The following is a 25,954-nucleotide window of genomic DNA, read 5'->3' as shown; positions in this document are numbered from 1 at the left end:
ATGTTGTGATTGCTCATTTTTAGAATGCCATTGTAGGGTAGGTGTGAGAGGTCAGATCTGGCTGGTTTGAATGTAAAACAAGGTGGAACATTTGGGTTGGATGTGGCCGGTTTAAATGCTAACGCATTAAACAATTACAATGTTGATAACTGCAGGAATGAAATTCCAGAGGGTCTCTGGGTGGGAAGGATTAGCTTTAGGGGTCAGTGTGAGGTTCAATGGGGTGAGAATGGACAAAATATGGGATGTGAGAGGAGGAGAGATGAATCAATCAAGAGTGCCTAAGCAGAGGCGGCATGAGAATAACCAGCTCTGAGAAACAAAAGTCATTGTAGTAGTGGTAAAAAAAGAGAGAGAGAAGTGACTGCATATCTGTGAGTCAGTGACTAATTCGAAGACTAGTAGTTATTGATGTTATTTATTATTTAGCAATAGTATTTTGCAGCAAACAGATTCTATTGAATGGAGATGTTTTCTTGTTTTCTGTTTTTGTTTGTATTTTTACCCTTTATCTATATTATTTTTACCTTTTTTTTCTTGTTGTTTAGTTGCTTGGAAGCTGAGCTCTATTTCTGCTCTATGTGATGTTATCTCTAGTTGTGTTCTGGGGTCGATCTAATCGACTCCCCCCCCCCTCACTCCCCAAAAATTTCGGGCCTTGCGTCTAGAGTAGAAAAGAATATTTTGGGTTAGAATGGACAGTGGTGAACTGAATCAAAAATATCACTAATAAATATCACTAATAAATGGCGGTGCCCCAGCATGGCCACAGCTCGTGAGCTGAAACTAGATAAAATAAAAAAATAAAAAAATAAAAAATATAAATAAATATCAGTTGTATTCAGGATAGAATATGTGAGAGGTTTTTAACCCATTTGGATCCCTCATACATTTTGCTTTTGTGTGGAATTTACAAGTAATGAAGTGATGGTGTGTAATACTGACTGTTTAGTCATATAATTTTAGATCAGTTTGTTTTTATACCTTACCTTGTTTTAATCCTTAAGTGTTCAGATTACTCAGTCAGTTGTAATGCGTATTTATTCACAGTGTTTTGAATTTATCCAGCATTATTTTATAGCCTTGAGATTTCAATGATGTGATTATCTCCAAAGTGACATTCTAGGGTAGGTGTGAGATTCTAGATCTGGCCAGTTTGGACACGTGTAGAATATTTTGGCTGGATATGGCTGGTTTAAATGCTAAAGGGTTAAACATGCCTGAAGGAAACAGGAAGTTACTTACATGCTAGAAATAGTACCTGAATCTCTCGAATTTTATCTTACTCTTTTAAAAACGTGTTTATTGTCATGAATGGTGTATTACATGACACAGTTTGAGAAATTATTCTGAATTATCAAAATTCCTTTCAAGAGTCTTATAATCTGTTAAATTCACTACTTTTGTGTGAATACTCTTTTACTTGTTTCAGTCATCTGACTGTGGCCATGCTGGAGCACCGCCTTTAATTGAGCAACTCAACCCCGGGACTTATTCTTTTGTAAGCCCAGTACTTATTCTATTGGTCTCTTTTGCCGAACCGCTAAGTAACGGAGACATAAACATACCAGCATCAGTTGTCAAGCAATGCTAGGGGGACAAACACACACACACAAACACACACACGCATATATATATATATATATATATATATATACATATATACGACGGGCTTCTTTCAGTTTCCCACTACCAAATCCACTCACAAGGCTTTGGTCGGCCCAAAGACACTTGCCAAGGTGCCACACAGTGGGACTGAACCCGGGACCATGTGGTTGGTAAACAAGCTACTTACCACACAGCCACTCCTGCGCCTATATAAATAGCACACAAATAGTACATATTTATTGCTAGCTATCAAATACAATTGAAATGAATAATGAAGATTTGTAGTTTTAAGCAATTTCACAAATGAGTATTCATTGTAATAAATCTGCATTTGAGAAAGAGAAAAGAGTTTTCTAAACGATCGAGATTTATTGATAAATAGACTCATTGTCGTTGCTTAAACATCCTTTATTTTGTTTATGATCTTTTAATATCAGCAGTAAAAGTAAGATAATCAAAAAAAAAGTTGATAAATTAAGTGGTCAAAACTGAAACTATTGCATGTCATATATCAATTAATGATAAGATTAGGATTAATGATAACAATATCAATTGCAATGATGAGAATGTGTGATGATTTTGAGTGGATTTTGGCCATGAGAGTTCTGGTCATTCAACCAATAGAACCACCTACTTGTCGAATCCCTTAAAGAGAAGGGTAGTTATGGAAAAGGGAGACCAAGGAAGACATGGGATCAAGTATTGAAGGTCAATCTCAAAATGATGAACCTTATGAAAGAGATGAGAAGGGGCCGAGATATGTGGTGGCAAATTGTTGTACTTAAGAAGACCTGCCCACCACAGCAGAATTGAGATCATAAAAACCAAGGGGCCACATAAAAGACATTGGAGTGGTCACTGGTGCCACATAAAAAGCACCTAGTATATTCTGAGGAGTGGCTGGCATTAGGAAGGGCATCCAGCTGTAGAAACCAAGCCAAAACAGACTAAGGAACCTGCTGCAGCCCCTGGCCTTGCCAGTTACTATTATGCCGTCCGACCCATGCCAACATGGAAAATGGATGTTAAATGTTGAGGATAATGATGAAGGTACAGGCATGGTTGTATGGTTAAGAAGCTTGTTTGACAACCATGTTGTTTTGAGTTCAGTCCCACTGCACAGCATGTGTGTGTCCTGCTCCTGTCTGACAAGTGGTGTTGGTTTGTTTATGTTCCCATAACTCAGTGGTTCAGCAAAAGAGATCAACAATAAGCAGCAGACTTAATAATGAGTGCAGGGATTGAATTCTTCAGCTGAACAGAGAGAGAGAGATGGTACCCCAGCAAGGCCACAGTCCAATGACTAAAACATGTAAAAGAAAGTGGCTATTTCCCAGATGGTTGTACCTTAATGTAATTCCCAGCCAGACTCACTATAACAGTATAAGGCTGGCTCCTTCAATTGCAGCTATTGTTTTTCTAATGGACTTCAACCAATTTTCTTTCTAATTACAATGCTTAGGTTGATAACCTGATACTGTTAGAAGACACATGCCCACAGTATAGCTTACAGTGAAGTAAAGTCAAACCAGGGGTTTTCTAACTACAAAATACAAAGGAGTATGAACATAGTTTAAAATCTTTTAACTCTTTTATTCCAGCCAAATTCAGTTATTTGAATAGCTTACGATCAAACTAATAAAATATCAAAGAAAAGAGCAACTCTGACAGACTGAGAAGAGATGAACAAGAAAATTATATTGAAGTCAAATAATGATAGGGCACAGAAAGTGTGTCTATAGCCAGCTGGAGGAGGTATCTTCCTGGGGCTACAAACTACAGTAGCATCCACCCTTAGAGGTTAGCCATATTCAAATGGCAAATATGCGTCACGATATATTGAAGTCATTTTTCATAAATGATAAATCAAAAACTGTGATAAGGGAAGGGTTGAGGAAAAGAAAACTGAAATCAAAGAATTACGCCAAAGAATTACGATACTAAGTAGAAATACTTCCAGAGTTTGATAACATGCAAAGTAAATCAAATTAATTTCTGACAGCTAATTTACTGAATATACGACAACACATACGACAACACAGTATGACATTTTGATAAAGACAAAGAGAGAGAGTATAAGTTAGCAAATAAGATAGATGTCTCATCTGATGAATAGCAAGAGCAGCTGAGAGATGCTGTCATAGATTTATGATCATATCTCCTAAATACTTCTTAGCTGTAGCCATTGTATATCTCTTAGATATAATCTGATTCAAGTAAAGGTAATACAACTACACTTAGAAAACGAATGAGATAATCAAGATTAAACTATTCTCTAACCCTGACCCCTTACACACATACAGCTGGTGAGCTAACAGCACTTTTATGTAGCTGATGTACTTATACTCCTGGGTCACTGTGCACATGTGGGAGTGGGTGTGTGTGTCCTCTTGTCCAGCTTTGCATTTTTGTTACACCATCTTGTATGACATGTAGCTGGTGTACCTACTTTCCTTGGCATCATGCTCTTTAACGAATTTGTATTGGCACAGGCACAGGCATGGTTGTGTGGTTGAAAATGTCTCCCAACCACAAGGCTTCAGGTTCAAGCCCATTGCGTGACACCTTGAACAAGCGTCTTCTACTAACAGCCCTGGACCGAACAAAGCCTTGTGAGTGGATTTGGTAGATAGAAACTGAAAGAAGCATACTATGTGCATGTGTGTGTGTGTGTGTGCATGTGTGTGTGTGCATGTGTGTGTGTGTGTGTGTGTGTGCACACATCCTTGTTTTGATATCATGTGAGTGTTATAAACGAATGTCATTCATTTTCAGTATTACCCTACTTGGAAACAGGTAAAAGTTGGTGATAGGAAGGCCGCCCAGTCACAGAAAATCTGCTTTGATAAACTCTGCCTGACCCAAGAAAGCATGGAAATGAAGACATTAAAACAATGATGTTGAAGAAACACAGTATCATTGTTATGCTTTCAGACATGTGAAGCATATCACCAGGAGTACCCCCCAAGTGAAACATCATGTAACTGATGTACTTATAGTCTCTCTCTTTTACTCTTTTACTTGTTTCAGTCATTTGACTGCGGCCATGCTGGAGCACCGCCTTTAGTCGAGCAAATCGACCCCAGGACTTATTCTTTGTAAGCCCAGTACTTATTCTATCGGTCTCTTTTGCCGAACCGCTAAGTGACGGGGACGTAAACACACCAGCATTGGTTGTCAAGCAATGCTAGGGGGACAAACACAGACGCACAAACATACACATACATATATATATATATATATATATATACGACAGGCTTCTTTCAGTTTCCGTCTACCAAATCCACACACAAGGCATTGGTCGGCCCGGGGCTATAGCAGAAGACACTTGCCCAAGATACCACACAGTGGGACTGAACCCGGAACCATGTGGTTGGTTAGCAAGCTACTTACCACACAGCCACTCCTGTCATTAGCAAACATAAGAGGTGGTGAGTTTACAATCCTCTCTTTAAATTCTATAAAATATTGACTTAGCCTCTCATTTCCCAAAGGCCGATAACAAAGATACATTTATTGTATTTTGTCATATGTCTAAATCTGGATTACATGTGTAGGTCAGGTTTGTAGATGGCTTCTTGGCAGAAAGTCAGCTGACAAGAAGTCTGCTTCACTAAAGCTTAATGGAGCAATTAACTACTAAATGAGAAAACCAGTTTTACACTGATGATGTATGGGCAGGATATTCAATTAGTACCTATTTCTTTACTACACACAAGGAGCTAAACACAGAGGGGACAAACAAGGACAGACAAACGGATTAAGTTGATTACATCGACCCCAGTGCGTAACTGGTACTTAATTCATCGACCCCGAAAGGATGAAAGGCAAAGTCAACCTCGGCCGAATTTGAATTCCAAGCTGCAGACCAATGTACCAGTATCGGCTAAATACCTCTCATAGACTGGTCTGAGTTGTTGTAGTATGAAGCAGTGAGTCAAGATATGTCATGCTCTGATTGGAGACCTGATCTGAATGTCTGCAAGAGATTGGACTCAGCTGAAGATACCCAAGCTGTAGGTGGAGATATCAAACGATAAACAAAGGGACCAAGTCAGTCTACCCAGTGTTACCAAGTGAAAACGTTCAAAAGGAGCTGGATTTGTCAAGATTATTATTAGAGCTAAATAAAGTGCTAAAAATGAAATAGTGACATGTTGAAGTTAAGAAAAAAGCTAAATATGAAACTATATTTTTTTAACATGTACCAAATATAACATTTTTATAAATATTCTCCACCAGCATCGCCTCACTGGCACTTGTGCCAGTGGAACATGAACAAAACATCCAAGCAAGTTGTTGCCAGTGCCACTGGACTGAATCCTGTGCAGGTGGCACGTAAAAAACACCATTTCAAGCGTGGCCATTGCCAGTACCACCAGACTGGCCCTCATGCCGGTGGCACGTAAAAGCACCCACTACACTCTCGGAGTGGTTGGCGTTAGGAAGGGCATCCAGCTGTAGAAACTCTGCCAGATCAAGATTGGAGCCTGGCGCAGCCATCTGGTTTGCCAGTCCTCAGCCAAATCATCCAACCCATGCTAGCATGGAAAGTGGACGTTAAATGATAATGATGTATGTTTATGTATTTTAAAATTGCAATATTCTTTCGTTATTATTCATCATCATCGTTTAACGTCCACTTTCCATGCTAGCATGGGTTGGATGGTTCAACTGGGGTCTGGCAAGCCCGAAGGCTGCACCAGGCCAGTCAGATCTGGCAGTGTTTCTACAGCTGGATGCCCTTCCTAACGCCAACTACTCCGAGAGTGTAGTGGGTGATTTTATGTGCCACCTACACAGGTGCCAGACGAGGCTGGCAGACGGCCATGCTCGGATGGTGTTTTTTTATGTGCCACCAACACAGGTGCCAGACGAGGCTGGCAGATGGCCACGCTCATGGTGTTTTTTGTGTGCCACCGACACAGGTGCCAGACGAGGCTGGCAGACGGCCACGCTCGGATGGTGTTTTTTATGTGCTACCGACACAGGTGCCAGACGAGGCTGGCAGACGGCCACGCTCGGATGGTGTTTTTTATGTGCTACCGACACAGGTGCCAGACGAGGCTGGCGAACGGCCACGATTGGATGGTGTTTGTTTAGAACAAAACAAGGCTGAATCTTCTTTACACATACTCACATGTAAAGACACAAGCATGGCCATGCGGTAAGAAGCTTGCTTCCCAATCACATGGTACTGGATTCAGTCCCAGTGCATGACATCTTTGACAATGTCTTCTATTATAGCTCCAGGTCAACCAAAGCCCTGTGAGTGAATTTGGGATACAAAAACTGAAAGGAGCTTGTTGTGTATGTGTGAGTGCTTGTATGTGTGAGTGCTTGTATGTGTGCATGTGCCTCCTTGTCTTGACATCATATGACAGATGTAAATGATTGTCAGTGTCATAAAAGCAATGTCATCCGTTTGCAATATACTACAAGAACATGTTTAGCCATGGAGAGAAATATTACTTTGTTTGGAAAGAGGTGAGGGTTGGTGACAGGAAAGGAATCCGGCTGTGGAAAATATGCCTCAGCAGACTCTATCTAATATGGAAAAGTGGACGTTAAAATGATGATAACAGACATGATGATGATGCTGATGGAAATGATGATGATACATGTAAATATATTTGCTATGTCTATATGTATATATGTTCACATACAATGTTTCATAGTTTTGTTGTTTTTTTTTGTTTTTTTTTTAATCTTCTTTCATGAATTATTTACAACTTTGAATAAACATTTACAATCCAAAACATGTTTTAATCTTTAATTGATTTAAGGAGATTGGGATCTGGAATAGTTTAATAATCTTAACAATGTGAATTACAATCTGCACAAGGTGATAGTTAATGTCATTTCAAAAAAAATTAGGCCAAAGAAAAGACAGTTGTGTGTTTACCCAAAACACTCTAATAGATATGAAGTAAACAAATCATTAAAAAGTTCCTTGTGTTGCTCAGTATTTTGGTCTGGCAACTATGTCCCCTCAATTTTTATTTTTAAAAACATTTTGGTTACCAAGAAACTGGCTTTATTTACTCACCACATCTAACAATGAAGAACTGCACATTATTAATTAGATAGCAAGTATGAAAAAATTTTCCTTAATTGCACTACAGAAACAGAATTTGTCCATGTTATCTTGTTTGCCAAAGTGAAACTGGTATTTTAAGAAATTGGTACATTAAAACCTATTGCAAATGTACCGCTAGAACAGCCAGGCACCAGCTTAGACTTGTTTGCTGAGAAACTAAAGATGTTCAAAATGCTTCGCATGCATTTTTATGGTGTCTTGTGTGAATGGAAACAAAATGCTAAAAGATATTAGATTATTAGAATTAGATCTAAATTAAGGGTTAGGTGCTAAGAAACTACAGCTAAATGAATAAAAAAGAAAAAGTGCTACATTTAGCTAACTTGGCAATGCTGAGTCTATCACTCAAGAACATGTACAATCCAATGGGCTTCCATGCAGTTTCTCAGCTACTTAATTACTCTTACAAAGTCAATTCTATTTATGATTACAAAGAGAGCAAACATCTCAAACACAAGTCAATGCACACACTCAATTCAAAAAGAAATAATTATAAACATAATCGTTTAGGATCATTAAAAAAACCCTCTCCCTGAATAAGTAATTACTGGGAGTGAAATGGAAAATTGAATTTAAAGCCACAAAAACCAGTGATTGAAATTGAAGAAATATGTGAAGAAACCAAACTAACAAGGATATAATTTTGAAATACTTATGTGTTTTATGATTAACTTACTGGTTCCACTGCAACTACGCGGACACCAGAAGAGGAAGAGGAAGAGAGACAAAGAGAGAAGTTTAATATAAACTTTAAAGAACTAAGGAACAAAAGATATTACAGTATTTATTCTATAAAATCTTGTGTAATGACATAAGAACAAATATTTTAATATTTGAAAGAGAAATCTGAAGAGAATCTAGGCAAGGTTTCTAATATCATGAGACACTCTGAACTGTACTTCCTCAATTATCATATTTCTGTTACACACTTTACAGATCCAACCAAACCTACAAAATATTTCTGACCAAACCTCAAATGTATTCCACAAGATGATCTGCCAGACTATTTTGTCCTTTGCTTGTATTGCTTCACTCAGGAATAATACTTCTTTCAGTTATGTTCATTTTAGCATATGATCTGTGGTGGTTCATGCGCAGTCTCTTAGTGTTCTTCTAAAGTTCATGCCTTTTAATGCATTCTTTTATTGAGAGAAAAATAAAAGAGGAAAAAAAGTCAATGAATAAAAATTGAAATTAAAAAATTGCTTAATAATAAACTTCATACGGTTAATAAGAAGCTAAACTCCTTAATGAATATTTGTTTTCTCTTAGATTTATATATTGGGGATGGGAACATTAAAATCTAATGCCATGATATATGAGAAAACTAACTACTTTATTTCGTATTTATATACTTTAATCTGACCACTTCCTTTTTAGCAAATAACAAGAAAACTAAATAATTAACATCAAAGAAATACCAATTATTTACTTCATACTACTTACAACAGGGTATTTGGTTTCAATTTATGTTACATTCCTAGAAATAAAAGGCCTTGTTGGGAAAAATGGGTTTATATTTTTCCTACCAGAATTTGAAAAAGAAAGTGTGAACGTTAAGAGTCATTTGTTCTTTTGTTTTGGACAAACAAAAGAAATACAAGGAAAACATTTAGAATGTACCCAGGTTGTTTTGATAGAACAAGGAATGCTTAAAATAGAAAATAGTGCTAATTGCTCATTGTAATAGTTTTACATCTCTTAATTTTACCTATTTCTGTTTTATTTTTCTCCCTCATAAAAAAAAAAACTGTTTAATGTGAAAATTAATGAAATCAGAATGATAATCAATTACAATTTAGGAAGATGGAACAAAAAGATAAAAAAAAAAAATAAAAGGATTCTAGATGAAAGCTTTGAGAATATTTTGATAAAGAAGTGAAAGACTGAAATATTAAATACCACCTTTTCAAGCAAAATCTAAACTTCACACATCTTCAATTAAGTTTCATCGAAATCGATCAATGGAAATCGATCAATGGAAATTGCAGATGTGTTACCAGTGCCGGTGGCATGTAAGAGAACTTTCCGTTTCGCGACCGTTGCCAGCACCGCCCCGTTTCGTGTCCGTTGCCAGCCTCGCCTGGCCCTCGTGCCGGTGGCACATAAAAAGCACCATCCGTTCGTGGCCGTTTGCCAGCTCTGTCTGGCACCAGTGCGGGTGGCACGTAAAAAGCACCCACTACACTCACGGAGTGGTTGGCGTTAGGAAGGGCATCCAGCCGTAGAAACACTGCCAGATTTGACTGGGCCTGATGAAGCCTTCTGGCTTCACAGACCCCAGTAGAACCGTCCAACCCATGCTAGCATGGAAAACGGACGCTAAATGATGATGATGATGATGATGATTATCAAACAGATTTTTTTCCTTGCACTTATCTCACAACTCTTTCAAACTGAAGCATGAGACAATGTGCTAACGCCCATGTAAGTATAGAAAATATTATAAAACTGGTATTTATCTATAAATTTAGTAGCATTATGCAGACTAAGAAGTGAATGGTTCTTTGGATAGGAATATCAATTTACTGAAATTGAAACAAACAAGAGAAAATAAATAGTTTTGTCAGCAGGAAAAGTTGCAACTATAACAAACAGAAAAATCGTGAATGTGAGAATTGAAAACACTCAGAATGCAAGTGATATCACAATCATAAACGAGAAATCATGGCAACAAATGGGTAAACTAAAATTAATGTAGTTCAAACAAAATAGCGTACAGTGTTATGGGCAGAAAATTATATTTCATGGGCGAACACATTTGTCATATAAAGTTCACAGGTTGAACCCAAAAAGTGAATGTTTATCTGTTAAAAAAATCCATGAATTTATTTGGCACCAAATGTATGGAGAAATTTAATTTATGGGATTCACCCATAAGAGCTTTGTGCAATAGTGTAAACGGAGCAGTCAAACGATCAAACGAGGTTGATGAACTGAAACAAAAAAAAGGTAATGTGGGACATCATGCGTGAAGTACCAGTAACTTTGGAAGAAATAAAAGAAGTGCGAGAAATGACAAATTTATTAATGTGAAAACTGTGGTCGACAAAAGGAAATGAAGAAAGGTTTGATGCAAAGAACCGCCAAGATGTGAATGTGTGCTCTATATGTAATGGTGTACTAATGCATGCTCAGAGGGTGGTTATACCACAGACATCACAGAAGAGAATGCTAAAAGAGTTTCATGTGGGACATCCAGGCATCTCTATAATGAAAAGGCTGATGTGAAGTTTCGTATACTGACCAAACATGGACAAAGAAGTTGAAAACTTGGTAAAAGGCTGCAGAGGATGTGCACTGGTAGCAAAACTACAAAATGTGAACCTTGGCTGGAAGTGAAAATACCATGGTTCCGATTGCATATCGATTTTGCAGGCCTAGTAAATAGGTATTATTAATTAATAGTAGTGGACAGATACACAGAATAGCCTGAGATTGCAAGGCATAAACGACCGACCTCATATACTGCTATAAACTTCTTACAAGAGCTGTTCGCAAGATTTGGTGTACCGGATATAATTGTCTCTGGTAACGGAACACATTAGAACATTAAACTATAGCACCATCCTAGATCAAATGGAAGGGCCGAATGGTTTGTGGACAATTTTAAGAGGGCTTTAACCCTTTAGTGTTTAAACCGGCCATATCAGGCCAAAATTGTCTTCCTGTTATATGCTCAAACCAGCCAGCTCTGACCTCTCACACTTACCCTACAAAGTCTTTCTAAAAATAAACAGGGACATCATCAAAATCTCAGAGTTCCAAGATGCTGTACAATTAATTTAAAATAATGTAGTTATACAGGCTTTACATTTGACAGAGTAATCTGAATGCCAAAGGGTTAAAGGAGCTAATAAGGAAGCCACAGACGAGGTCACAATCCAACAATGCTTAAGGGTATACAGGGCAACTCCAAACCCAAATGCACCAGAAGGAAGTTCACCAGCAGAATAAATATTTGCTAGAAAAGTGAAGTCAGTATTTGATAAACTGTTACCAGTGACAGAAAAAATAGGTGCTAGTAAAAACATGCCAAAATTCTATACAATCAGTGGTAAGGTATATACTCTTTACTCTTTCTCTTTTACTTGTTTCAGTCATTTGACTGCGGCCATGCTGGAGCACCGCCTTTTAGTCGAGCACATCGACCCCGGGACTTATTCTTTTTGTAAGCCCAGTATTTATTCTATCGGTCTCTTTTGCCAAACCGCTAAGTGACGGGGACGTAAACACACCAGCATCGGTTGTCAAGCAATGCTAGGGGGATAAACACAGACACACAAACACACACACACTTATATATATATATATATATATACACATATATATACGACAGGCTTCTTTCAGTTTCCGTCTACCAAATCCACTCACAAGGCATTGGTCGGCCCGGGGCTATAGCAGAAGACACTTGCCCAAGATGCCACGCAGTGGGACTGAACCCGGAACCATGTGGTTGGTTAGCAAGCTACTTACCACACAGCCACTCCTGCGCCTATATATGTAAGAATGTACAAAAATGGTAATCAACACTGGGGAGAAGAAATTGTAAGATATTTAGGAAGAAAGATGTAAGAAGCAGAAATGGAATGGAAAGGAAATCTAGAAATCAGCTTCAAGAAAGTCATAGAAAAGGAGCCAACAAGAGTAGAAATACTGATGGATTGGCTAAATGACATTTTTCAGGTTCCAACACCATTACAAGTCGAAACCACATGTATAAGGGAAAGGAAGAACAATGAATTCCTAAAAGTAGACCCTAAGAAAAGACATTGAGTTTTAAAGGGGAAAAGAGGAGATAGGGTGAATAAATGAAATTGACTGTTAGAAAAAAAAAAATTAAAAGGGGTGATGTTGTATAGTGAAACTGTGCACCGTGCCCCCCGGTAAAAGTAGTAGAAGCCAGCCATTATAAATAGACCAGTTGAAGCACTCCGTCGGTTACGATGACGAGGGTTCTGGTTGATCCGATCAACGGAACAGCCTGCTCGTGAAATTAATGTGTAAGTGGCTGAGCACTCCACAGACACGTGTACCCTTAACATAGTTCTCGGGGATATTCAGCGTGACACAGAGTGTGACAAGGCCGGCCCTTTGAAATACAGGTACAACAGAAACAGGAAGTAAGAGTGAGAGAAAGTTGTCGTGAAAGAGTACAGCAGGGATCACCACCATCCTCTGCCGGAGCCTCGTGGAGCTTTAGGTGTTTTCGCTCAATAAACACTCACAACGCCCGGTCTGGGAATCGAAACCGCGATCCTATGACCGCGAGTCTGCTGCCCTAACCACTGGGCCATTGTGCCTCCACAATAGACCAGTAGATGTTCAAGAAAGTCAGAAGGGCATGTAGACTGTGCAGATAATCGTGTCTGTGCTAATGTAGTAATTATACTGTGATGCTGAGTGGACGTTATAACGATCCAACCTTTTGAGAATAATAACTCTGTATGACTGGGGGGGGATCGTAGTGCCAGATAGAACCATTCTGTCGACGACTTCGGAATATAACAATAACTGTTGTCAAAAGATCGCTTTACAAGTATTAAGCTTAACCCTTCAGGTACAAGCTGCTGAAGATCCTCCCATGCTTGATAGGTCAAAGAATGGAGGCTAGACTAACACGGACCACTTCTTCTCAGAAGTAAAAATGGGTTTATGTATGGCAAACAGCCCTAGCTAGAAAAAGCAAAGTTTCAGAAACATTGATGGAAGTTCAAAACAAACAAAACCTACGATTGGAAGGCCTTCCTCAAGGTAACCCATGACAACAATGGAACGGTTGGGCTAATTAGTAAACAATAATACAATAAATGATTGTTGATACTCAGCAGGATGACTGTAATATATCTGTAAGGATTGGATTTTCGTTGATTGCCATTATGTAAAGTGATATGCCATTATGTAAGTGATATGCCGCCTCGACTGTCTTCCGTGTCGGTGGCACGTAAAAAGAACCATCCAAATCGTAGCCGAAGCCAGTGCTGCCTTGACTGGCTTCCATAAAATGCACCAATCCGACCGTGGCCGATGCCAGCCTCGCCTGGCACCAGTGCAGGTGGCACGTAAAAAGCACCCACTACACTCACGGAGTGGTTGGCGTTAGGAAGGGCATCCAGCTGTAGAAATGTTGCCAGATAAGACTGGAGCCTGGTGCAGCCTTCTGGCTTCCCAGACCCCCGGTCGAACCGTCCAACCCATGCTAGCATGGAGATCGGACGTTAAACGATGATGATGATGATGATGATTGAAGTTGGGAAGAAAGTATTTATTTATCGTTACATTGTATGTACCTTGCCTCAACGGGCAGGTGATAAAATCCAAAAGCATGCGAAGTATCGATAGGTGTTGTAGATTTTCCTTGTATAGCTTTGTTTGTGTTCTTGTCATTGTGTAGTAGTAATTACAGATAGAAATAGTGTGATGTTGTAAGAGAAAATAAAGCAAGAGCGAGAGAGTGTGGGAAATTGTCGCATAGTTGCTGATTGTAAACTTCATTTCTCCCTCTGACCATTTCTCTTTAGTTAGCCACCTTCTTGTGACCATGATTCTAGTGTTCTGTTCCCTAACTGATAGTAGTTGTCTCTGACTCAAGTTTGTCATTCATTAACTAATTGATTGAGTGGTCATGAGCTGACTAACTCAGTTGTCACTAACTGATTTTTGTTTGGGGGTTCTTGTTTTTATAACTATCCAGCAGGATAGACATACCGTTGAGAACAATAGATTTAGTTGGTAGCCTGTGATATCTTAATTCTAGCTTTTGGTGAAGTAGAAGAAGTTAGAAGGGTCAAGTGGTGAAGACATTATTTCGGCCTAGCCAAGGCATCTGGCAAATGTAAAACTGTTGTCAGAGAAAAAAATCTGCTGTACCTCCGTGAGAAAAGTTGTTGAACTGTTACTTGAAATTTGGCTATGGTGGATCGAATCCACTTCATGCATGCAAGATTCACGACAACAAAGTCAAGCAGAGATGCAAGAAGAGAAAACCAGAAAAGATAGTTCAGAGCTGAGAACATTATATATATATATATAATGTATAGTGGCTGTGCAATAAGTAGCTTGCTTATGAACCACATGGTTCCAGGTTCAGTCCCACTGCATGGCATTAAGGGTGAGTGTCTTCTACTACAGCCTCAGGCCGACCAAAGCCTTGTGAGTGGATTTGGTTGATGGAAACTGAAAAAAGCCCATCATATATATATATATATATATATATATAGAGAGAGAGAGAGAGAGAGAGTGTGGTTGTATACTGTCAATATAACGTGACAGTCCCGTAAAGGGAATTACACCACCACTGTTTAGCCCTAGGAAGCACCGACGTTTCCTGTCGGCTTTGACACATTTCCTCTGTTCTTATATTTGCGAAGGGGAGACAAACACCCCCAACAGCTAGTCCTAGCAAATATAAGGACACAGGAAATGTGTCAAAGCCGACAGGAAGTGTTGATGCTTCCTAGGGCTAAATAGTGGTGGTGTAATTCCATTTATGGGACTGTCATGTTACGCTGACAGTATACAACCACTCTATCGCTCCACCACCACTCATGTCTCTTTGAAACATTTAGAAATTCAATATTTCTAATATATATACATGTATATGTTTGTGTGTCTGTGTTTGTCCCCCCAACATTGCTTGACAACTGATGCTGGTGTGTTTATGTCCCCATAATTTAGCGGTTCGGCAAAAGAGACCGATAAGATAAGTACTAGGCTTACAAAGAATAAGTCCTGGGGTCAATTTGTTCAACTAAAGGTGGTGCTCCAGCATGGCTGTAATCAAATGACTGAAATGAATAAAAGAATATATGTATACATTATATATATACATATATATACTCTTTTACCTGTTTCAGTCATGTGACTGTGGCCATGCTTGAGCACCACATTTAGTCGAGCAAATCGACCACAAGACTTATTCTTTGTAAGCCCAGTACTTATTCTATCGGTTCCTTTTGCCGAACCACTAAGTTACAGGAACGTAAACACACCAGCATCGGTTATCAAGCGATGTTGTGGGGACAAACACAGACACACAAACATATACACACACATACATATATATATATATATATATATATATATATATATATATATATACGACAGGCTTCTTTCAGCTTCCGTCAACCAAATCCACTCACAAGGACTTGGTCAGCCCGAGGCTATAGTAGAAGACACTTGCCCAAGGTGCCACGCAGTGGGGACTAAACCCAGAACCATGTGGTTGGTAAGCAAGCTACTTACTACACAGCCACTCCTACGCCTATGTTTACATTATATATATGATTACAGTTCTATTTTTAAGAGATGAAGAATTAAGTACATTATTTACATTATTTACATTTGACGGACATTTGTCATCATCTTGTTTGTTGTTAACTCATTTCAGCTGGTACACCCTCCAGCCTTCATCAGGTGTCTTGGGGAAATTTCGAACCTGGGTTCTCATTCCTAAGATATTTTTCGATGTTATTATTATTATTATTATCATTATTATCATTATTATTATTATTCAGGTCACTGCCTGGAATTGAACTCGGAATCTTGGTGTTACTAGCTTGCACTCCTAACCACTACGTCATATACCCACGGAAGATAATGAGCATACTCGAAAAAAAAAAAAGGTGTTGTTTTGTCTAGTTGTGAATGAATTAAAAGTGATGTGGCTATCGGTAATTTGAAAATATAAGTGAAAGATATTTAAGAAACATTCCCTCAATATAAAAATAAGAATTTAAATAAAATACACTCCAAATAACATATTTATCAAGACGTGAGATAGAGATGTCCAATGGGATAGCATAGTTATATTTGAATCAGTTTATGTCTTGACAGTTATAATTTATATAAGTAATATAAGGTATAGTGTATATTTAAAGAAGTAATTTTTTGAGAAAAAAGAAATTTTGTGCAAGAATAAAGAAATGTAAACGAGTTAATATAGTTTTCATTAGGCTACTTAAACGCAAACAAAACAAACGGAGTTAATTAGAGAAAATCTCTAAATAACGGAAGAAAAATTTATTTATGTGTAAAAACATATTAATTTGTGTGAATTAAATATAAGATAAACAAATAAAAATAGAAGTATAATTGTTAATATTACAGAAATTAAGAAAGTAAATACTTGCTGTGGCTAAAAATATTGAATAAACCCTTTCAGGATAATGAAAATGTAAGGTGTTTGAAAAAGAAAGAGATAAACAATACAGAGGAGATAAAGCTGAGACAAAGTCATAAGGATGGTTTTAAAAAGAAAAAATTATAATTATCGGTATTTAGTAGGTTGACTATGTTTTTGTATAACTAATAAAAAGATAGAATAAGAGTTGAGAATCTAGTATTGCATAAAAGAAGTGGGAAGTCTATAATAATGATTGTCTGATACAAGGTTGTCGGTGGCACGTAAAAAGCACCATCCGAATCGTGGCCGAAGCCAGTGCCGCCTCGACTGGCTTCCGTGCAGGTGGCACGTAAAATGCACCAATCCGACCGTGGCCGATGCCAGCCTCGCCTGGCACCAGTGCAGGTGGCACGTAAAAAGCACCCACTACACTCATGGAGTGGTTGGCGTTAGGAAGGGCATCCAGCTGTAGAAACATTGCCAGATAAGACTGGAGCCTGGTGCAGCCTTCTGGCTTCCCAGATCCCCGGTCGAACCGTCCAACCCATGCTAGCATGGAGAACGGACATTAAACGATGATGATGATGATGATGATGTGTAAGCATATATCAGCTGTAAGATGTGATTAAATATCATGCAAGTTTGGCAAGTAACCTTAAATAACAATAAAATTAGAATAGTTAAGAGAGGTATGATTTAAAGTACATATACAAATGGAATAGATTACCGAGAAGAAGGAAAAAAAAAGGGAAAACATAAAGAAAAAATATATAAGGGCAAAACTGGACACCAAGAAGTATTTATAAGTGTTTACAGATATCAGTTGTAGGAAGTAATTAAGATAGGCAATTGGTAATTAAGATTAAATAATGAAAATAATGAAAATAAGAGAGGGGTGTACTTCAGTACATATTATGCAAAAGAAAAAAGAAATTACAGAAAAGGAAGGTATATATATATTGAGGGAATATCTAGAAATATAATTGAGAGAAAAGAAGGTTTATAGAGATTGAGAAGGGATGTCAGGTCAATATAATGTGGGTCATGTATTTATAAGAGGAGATGGATAAGTAATGAATATAGTATAAGATGAAATGATATACGGAGTATTATAATAAAATAATAATCTCATACGATAGAGAAGGTTAGTATATTAGGAGCACTCCGTCGTTTACGACGATGAAGGTCCCAGCTGATACGATCAACGGAACAGCCTGCTCGTGGAATTAACGTGCGAGTGGCTGAGCATTCCAGACACGTGTACCCTTAACGTAGTTCTTGAGGAGATTCAGCGTGACACAGAGTGTGACAAGGCCGGCCCTTTGAAATACAGGTACAACAGAAACAGGAAGTAAGAGTGAGAGAAAGTTGTGGTGAAAGAGTACAGCAGGGATCACCGCCATCCCTGCAGGAGCTTTATGAAGCTTTAGGCGTTTTCGCTCAATAAACACTCACAACGCCCGGTCTGGGAATCGAAACCGCGATCCTATGACCGCGAGTCCACTGCCCTAACCACTGGGCCATTGCGTCTCCACGGATAGTATATAGAGAGAGGTATTATAACAAAAAAAAAATTTTTTTAGAAAGAGAAGGAAAAATATAAGAGTTTAGATGGGTGGGGATATTATTTAAGATTTAAAAAAAGGTATTTTGACATGTCTACATGAAAAAACCTTTTCATCTCTAGAATTTACAAGGGAACCATTCATTATTATTATATTATAATTCTCTTCCAGGCATAATTTACAAATTTTGTTATTATGTCCATAAGATGGGGCTGAAGATAGTATTTTCCAAAAGATTGAGTAATCTGTATTGCTTCTTTTGAGTTGCCAAACGGTTTTGGATAGACCTGTGCAATTCTCTTTACGAGGGTCATTAAATGATGATTTATGATTATTAATTCTTAATTTTAGAGAATTCTTCGTACAACCAATGTAAATAAATTTAGAGAGATTATGGATAATAATTGTTGCTTGGAATACTACTTCGTTCATTTTACAGTTTCCATCTACTTCACAATTATTAGGGATTTTAGAAATACAATTTGAATTCTTAGTGGTATTATATTGTTATGTCTATATGGATTGGGTGTAATTGTGTTTTGGTTATTCTGATAATTGCAATTATTAGTTACAGAATTTATAGAGTTACTTTGTATATTAGAAGATGTTTTATTATAACAGAATTGCTCAGGTTACTTATTAATAAAGAAGAGATTATCCTAAGTAGGTTTGGAGATACTGAAAATCCAAATTTGATTTTTTTGTCATTAAATATTTTTGCAAAAATAGAGTTTTCAAAGTTTTTTTAATAATATTTCTATTGGATGTAATAAAATTTTATTTTATATATATATATCCTATATAAATATATACCTTACACACACACATATATATATAGAAATTGTATATATATATATATATATATATACACGAGCAAAATGCATTTGATGCTTCTTATGTCCAACTTTTCTCTCAGGGCGCTTACACTGTCATCTATGCACACTGATATTACACACTTTGGCTTTTACTAGGTTAACCCTAAGGCCCTTCAATTCTAGACCTTGTTTCCACACTCTAAATTTCGGCTCTAGTTCTGGCAGTGACTCAGCGATTAGAGCAAGGTCATCAGCATAGAGGAGTTCCCCGGGGTAGCCTGTCTTGAATTCCTCTGTTACTGCCTGGAGGACTATGACGAATAAGAGGGGGCTGAAGATTAATCCTTGGTGAACCCCTATTTCTACCTGAAATTCTTCACTATACTCGTTACCAACTTTCACCTTACTGACAGCATCACTGTACAGCTCTTACCAACGACTCGTCTATCCCCAGTTTCTGCATTGCTCACCAGATAAGGGATCGGGGGACCCTGTCAAAGACTTTCTCCAAGTCAACAAAAGCCATGTACAGAGGTTTATCTTTGGCTAGATATTTCTCCTGCAGTTGCCTAACTAGGAATATAGCATTAGTGTTGCTTCTGCCTGGCAGAAAACCAAACTACATCTCATCTAGTCTAATTCTCTCCCTAATTAGTTGGGCTATGACCCTCTCCGTGACCTTCATCACCTGATCCAGCAATTTGATACCCCTGTAGTTATTTCTATCTAAAGCATCACCTTTACCTTTGTAGCAGTTGACTATGGTGCTGCTACACCAATCATTGGGTATGACTCCTTCATGAACTACCTTATTTGTGATGCCGGTAACAAGACCATAACCCACACCACCCAATATTTTAAGCATTTTGGTGGTGATTCCTGATGGGCCAGGTGCTTTCCCTGTCTTCATATCCTTAATTGCTTTATTTACCAGGGTACAGTCGATTCAGGTAGCTCATCCTTCAATTGGGTCAACCTTTGACAGACTCTCCTCCACCTATTCATTGTCCACATTCAGCAGTCTTTCATAATGGCATCCCCAAGCCTTTTTCTTTGCAGAGTCATTAAACACAAAGACACCATCATCGATGTGGACACATTTCTCTCTTGTGATATCATGGTTTTTTTCTCACACACTGTCTTGCAATCTGAAATACTTCAATTCTTTGGTCCTCATGTCGCTGAGCATTGGTAAACTTCCTCTTTTCTGCTACTCCCTTCACTATATATACCTGTCTTCTAGCTTTCCCTTTTGCTATCTGATACAGTCTCCTGCTTCCCCCACTCTTCCAGGCCTATCTCTTTGCTCTAATGGCCCTATCTACAGTATTGTTCCCCCACCATGTTACCCCAGGTCCAGAAGGGACTTTTCACCAACCACAGATTTGGTCTGTGGCACTCAGCAAGCTGTCTCACAGGAATTTCTAGCTGCCTTCTATGTCACAGGACTGTAACTCCTCTCTATCATCAAATTTCTCGGTAAGGATATCCTAAAATCTCTGACCATGTGAAGGGTTCTTAAGCTTCTAAGTCCTTCTTTTCCAGATTGGTCTGCTTTTTGGCATCCTTCTGACCTCAAGTCTAAAGTCACTAATGACTAGTCTATGCTGGTGGGTACATTCCTCACCAGGGAGGGTCTTTGTATTTAAGAGCAACCATGCATCCCGCTGTCTGGTGAGAATGAAATCAATCTGGCTAGCAGAGTCACCTGATTGGTAAGTTATCAGGTGGCTGACTGGCTTCCTGAAGTTGGTATGGCAGACCAATAAGTTATTTGCATCACAGAACTCCAGGAGCCTAGTTCTCTCTTCACTTCTGGTACCAACTCCATGGCCCCCATGTACACCATGGAAGATACCATGTTGCTGTCCGACATGCCCATTAAAATCTCCAGCCACAAAGGTGAGATCATTGTCACTAATCTTTGAGGCAGAACAGCAAAACAAAATATTTCAAGCTAACAACAGATTTGATTTCAAAATTGAAATGGTTTTAATCTGAGTTACAAAAAAAGGAAAGTGATATTCTAAACTCAAGGATTGCTATATTAATGTGTTTAATTCTGCATTTCAAATATTTCTTGCAGGTTATCCAAATTCTCTTGTGATGCACAGGTGGAATGCACCTATTAACTGGCTCTCACACATCTATGGTTGTGTTTTTCAATTTCAGCCGTTCCCTAAGAACATATTGAGAGTGTAGTGACAATAGGAAATAAAATACACACACACATAGAACATCAGTAAGTGAGGAGTCCTACATAGGGTTGTTTATTGAGAACATAGCACAGAAAAGTGAAGCCTCTCTTGGGACAACTCAATTTTACTAATAAAGTTGCTTTTTTTTAATAACCAAAAAAAAAACAACAGTACTGGAAATAGGCCAACTCATCACTACAATGATATAAGACTTTTCTGTAATAGTGATAACATGATAGTAATATGCTAATAGCAAAGTTGCACTGTTTTTAAAACAAAGCTGTGAAAAGTCTCCTACAGCTTACATACTGAACCTTGATCTAGATTCAAATTTGCAGCACATAGTAACACAGACAACTTAACACAAACAAACATATACAAACAAACTGAGAGTAAGCTATTAGCAGATGATTAAATATATGGCCTTCTGCAGTCTACATGAATGAGCTTTGTAAATAAACACAGAATGTTGATAACATGTCTGGAAAAAAACAACTGCTTATGGGGAATTTAATTTTGTAACAAGATATAAAAGTATCTATGATAATACGCATGTTACACTTACTCATACCTGTCTAAATGTTTCACCTATATACACACAGATTTGTTTGCAGAAGTGTTGCAAAGATTTCACTGCATTTATGATAGAAAAAATTACTGAAATCTAAATTATTAGTACTGAAGGCAGGAGATAAAGTTTTGAGGTTGGTTTAAAATTTTGTTCAACTAAATCTCTGACCATGTGAAGGGTTCTTAAGCTTCTAAGTCCTTCTTTTCCAGATTGGTCTGCTTTTTGGCATCCTTCTGACCTCAAGTCTAAAGTCACTAATAACTAGTCTATGTTGTGGGGTACATTCTTCATCAGGGAGGGTCTTTGTATTTAAGAGCAACCATGCAGTGTGGTAAGTAGCTTGCTTACAAACCACATGGTTCCAGGTTCAGTCTCACTGCGTGGCACCTTGGGTAAGTGTCTTCTACTATAGACTCGGGCCGACCAAAGCCTTGTGAGTGGATTTGGTAGACGGAAACTGAAAGAAGCCTGTCGTATGTATATATATATATATGTATGTGTGTGTTTGTGTTTGTCCCCCCCCGTAACTTAGCAGTTCAGCAAAAGAGACCGATAAAATAAGTACTAGGCTTACAAAGAATAAGTCCTGGACTAAAAAGGTGGTGCTCCAGCATGGCCACAGTCAAATGACTGAAACAAGTAAAAGAATAAAAGAATAAAATAAATATGCTGAAGAACATGGAAATTGTAATGCTAAGAGATAATTTTGTACGTTGGAAAATGAGTAAGGGATTGATGGAAACAAAAAGAAACACTCGAGAAAATGTCAAAACAAAATGTGCTAAACTGTCTCCTGGTCTGAGAACTCAAGAGAAAAATTTATATATTTGGGCAGAGGAATCACACATGAATGAACATATCACTTGCATGGCTTTTAGAACAAAGGTTAAGAAAGCTTACAAGTATCCATGAACAGCTTGTAGCTACTCAGAAATTCATTTCAGCAATTCATGAACTGAAATGGACAGTTTCATGTCTGCAAAATGGCCATGATGACTTGTTCATAAAACCAATGTGTAGATATTATAAAAACATTTTAAATAAAAGTGGATCAAAATCAATTTATAAATGTTTATTTTGATTCTAATACAGTTTCATGAAAGTACCTAGATGAAAGCATTTGCTAAGTGTTTACATTCTGCATTATGCTGTAATATCCTTCTTTAACTAAAGGTTGACAACTGTAACTCCACATGCTTGCCAATAAAGTTACACGATCACTTTTAACCAGTAATACCAGTAATATTCAAAGGTCACTTCTGAATTTGATTTTTCTATTGTTTAGCATGTGTGAACTTTTGCAATGTATTTTAGACAGCAATTGTAATAAATCCGATTAACCACATTTTTATAGACAAATTAGTACAAATTATACAAATGTGAAATTTGTTCTCGGATTTCAGTACATATAAATAAATTTATATAAATTCATATAATTTCAGTACATATAAATAATTCAGTACTTTCCTCTACTTGGACAATTCAATGCTGATTTATGTGCATGGATATTTACATAATAGCAATTGCAAAGCATAGATAAAAGCAAACTAGGCACTTAACCTCTCCATGAAAAGTAATTATAGCACTCTAAAACCAAACTACCGATTTCCTATGGTTGTTTTAGCTAAAAGAAGAGTAGAAAAAGGATATTAAATTAATTCTACACTCATTCAGTATGACATTTGTTGCATTACAGCATTTGAATGAGAGAAGAAAAACATTACCCAAATAACTTGAGTATGAAATTTGACATTTTTTATTAGTTAAAAGCCAAACAGGTCATCAGTTTTCACCGTTTTAAACTTCATTTTTTTTCTATTATTTATTTTTATTTTACCCTATTTATTTATTGGCTTTGTTACAGCAATCATCAGCTTTGTTGGTTTGCTCTGCACTTGCCACACAGCATGTGAAAAGAGCCTCTTAATTACTCTTATATACACCTGATACATAAGCCTGAGTGGAGAATGTTTGCATTTCAAAAGATTATATTAACATCAAAAGCAACAAACTATATCACTCATAAAGATAGTTTTGAGAATTAAGAAAAGAAATGGCACTTTGGAGTAGACATGTTTTCTGAAAGACAGCAGAACAATAAATAATTATCATCTGATCAGGAATGAAAGCTTAGCTCTAGGCTACATCCTCTAACAATGTTTCACTTGCCTTACATATCTGACACACTGGCATATAAGAGAAATAACATCTAACATTTCTTTAATGGATAGTGTTTTTAATACAGTTCAATAGAGCTAGCTCCCTAAACATTTCAGTATCACACAAAATATATTCTGTACACAGCATGATTATGGACAGAGATAAATATAACACAACAATGTTATTCATACAGTTATATATTTTAAAGAACTCCTCACATAATACATTCCCCATAAACTACAGATTTTGGCCAAATGAAATCAATCATGTATTATTGTAACCAACCACTGACAATATAGAATATAATTTAGCTTTGAAAGATTCTACTGTATTAGTAATGACACAAGTTGCACTAACCACAAAGATATGATGGTATGTTTGCTGCTTATTAAAATAATATCCAATAACATTGCAGTAATAAAACTTTGTTAGAGTATAAGAGTACAGCAATAAAGCCTTGTTAGCGGGTAGGAGAGCTTGTATAAATGTGTGAATAGTAGTTTATTATTTCAAAGTTTATAGCGACAGCTGCACTCAAAACAACAGTTTCAGATGAATTCAATGAGAATAGCAATATTAAATCTAAGAAAAACTGTTAGTTAATACTAAAAGCAATTAAAATACAGAATTAATTAACCCTTTAACTGCGAAATTGAGTTTAATGGTTATTCCAAAAACGATGTTAAATATCTACCAAAGAATAGAATTGGTATTTTCTGCAAGTCATGTTGCCTCAGTAAACTTGATATATCTCAACAAAAAACAGTTTCAAACATGACACACCTCAACAAAAGATAAACTGATATATTAAACTGCTTTCTACGGTTAAGGGTAATGAAATTTCAAGTGGATATATCTGATTTCCACAGTGAAAGGGTTAAGTTTCCTGATAATTAAATTTCTAAATAGGAATGAAAACTCTAAAGATTTACCTTTTTACTTGCATGACTCAAAAACTGTCCATTTTTAATAAGAGGCTGTTTATCATCTTCTTCAATATTCTCAAACTCAATATTCCCATAGTCATTTATTCTGTGACCTACAAAGCAATACGAAATAACAAAATGGAAATAACAAAGGAAAGAACAAGTGGTGGGATGCTGTGATAGAAAAGAACCTCTCCAACCTATGCAGACAGATATAAAAATGATGATGTTTAATGATATGAAAATCATGTAGTTGTCACACAAATGAGAGAACTTTATGTAGTCACTCAAACTTCAAGTAATAATAGCTAAATCCCCTTCGTTTCACACCCCATTATTATTATCTTTAAAAGAACAAAAAGGAAAACACTTTGGATAAAGTGGTTTGACTTATCATCATCATCATTCCTCAATATGTCTAGGACAAAAAAACTGTGGTCCTTGTAAAAATACTTTTGATTGTAAGTCTGATCAAGCCTGACCTGACATGTGCTTGTTAAATGTCAAAGAAATACTTTTATAAAAAAGACTAATAACAATGTTATTAAAATGGTTTTACTAATTTGCCAGAAAGTAAGGCAGAATCATTAGTATACTGGACAAAAATACTTAGTATTAGACTCTGAGTTTAACTTTACCTTTCATCCATTTTGGATCAATAAAATAAGTACCAGTTTGGAACTGGGATCGATGTAATCAACTAACTCTTCCCCATTGTAGAAAGCATTATTTTGCAAGAAAGTACTTAAAAATATATACTTCTTATAGAGAATGACATTCATGTCAGATCTAATCTATATGACATCATATGTTCCATATTCCATTTCAAGTGAATTTTGCTGGGCCCACATACACACACTCACAGAATATGAGAGAGTAAGCCTAAC

General features: G+C 37.2%; 1 protein-coding gene across 1 annotated transcript in view; it reads right to left on the bottom strand.

The window, feature by feature from the left end:
- The window catches only part of LOC115216860 (arginase, hepatic), a 118,973-nt gene that overhangs the window by 44,843 nt on the left and 48,176 nt on the right, over positions 1-25,954 (bottom strand). The window contains exon 3 of the mRNA XM_029786422.2: positions 25,074-25,180. Coding sequence (XP_029642282.1) covers positions 25,074-25,180 — 107 coding nt within the window. The remainder of the gene's footprint in view (positions 1-25,073; positions 25,181-25,954) is intronic.

Source organism: Octopus sinensis, linkage group LG1 (genome assembly GCF_006345805.1).
Source record: "Octopus sinensis linkage group LG1, ASM634580v1, whole genome shotgun sequence".
Classification (NCBI taxonomy): Eukaryota; Metazoa; Mollusca; class Cephalopoda; order Octopoda; family Octopodidae; genus Octopus; species Octopus sinensis.
Note: the sequence above shows the minus strand (reverse complement) of the source record. Positions and strands in the feature narration are given on the sequence as shown.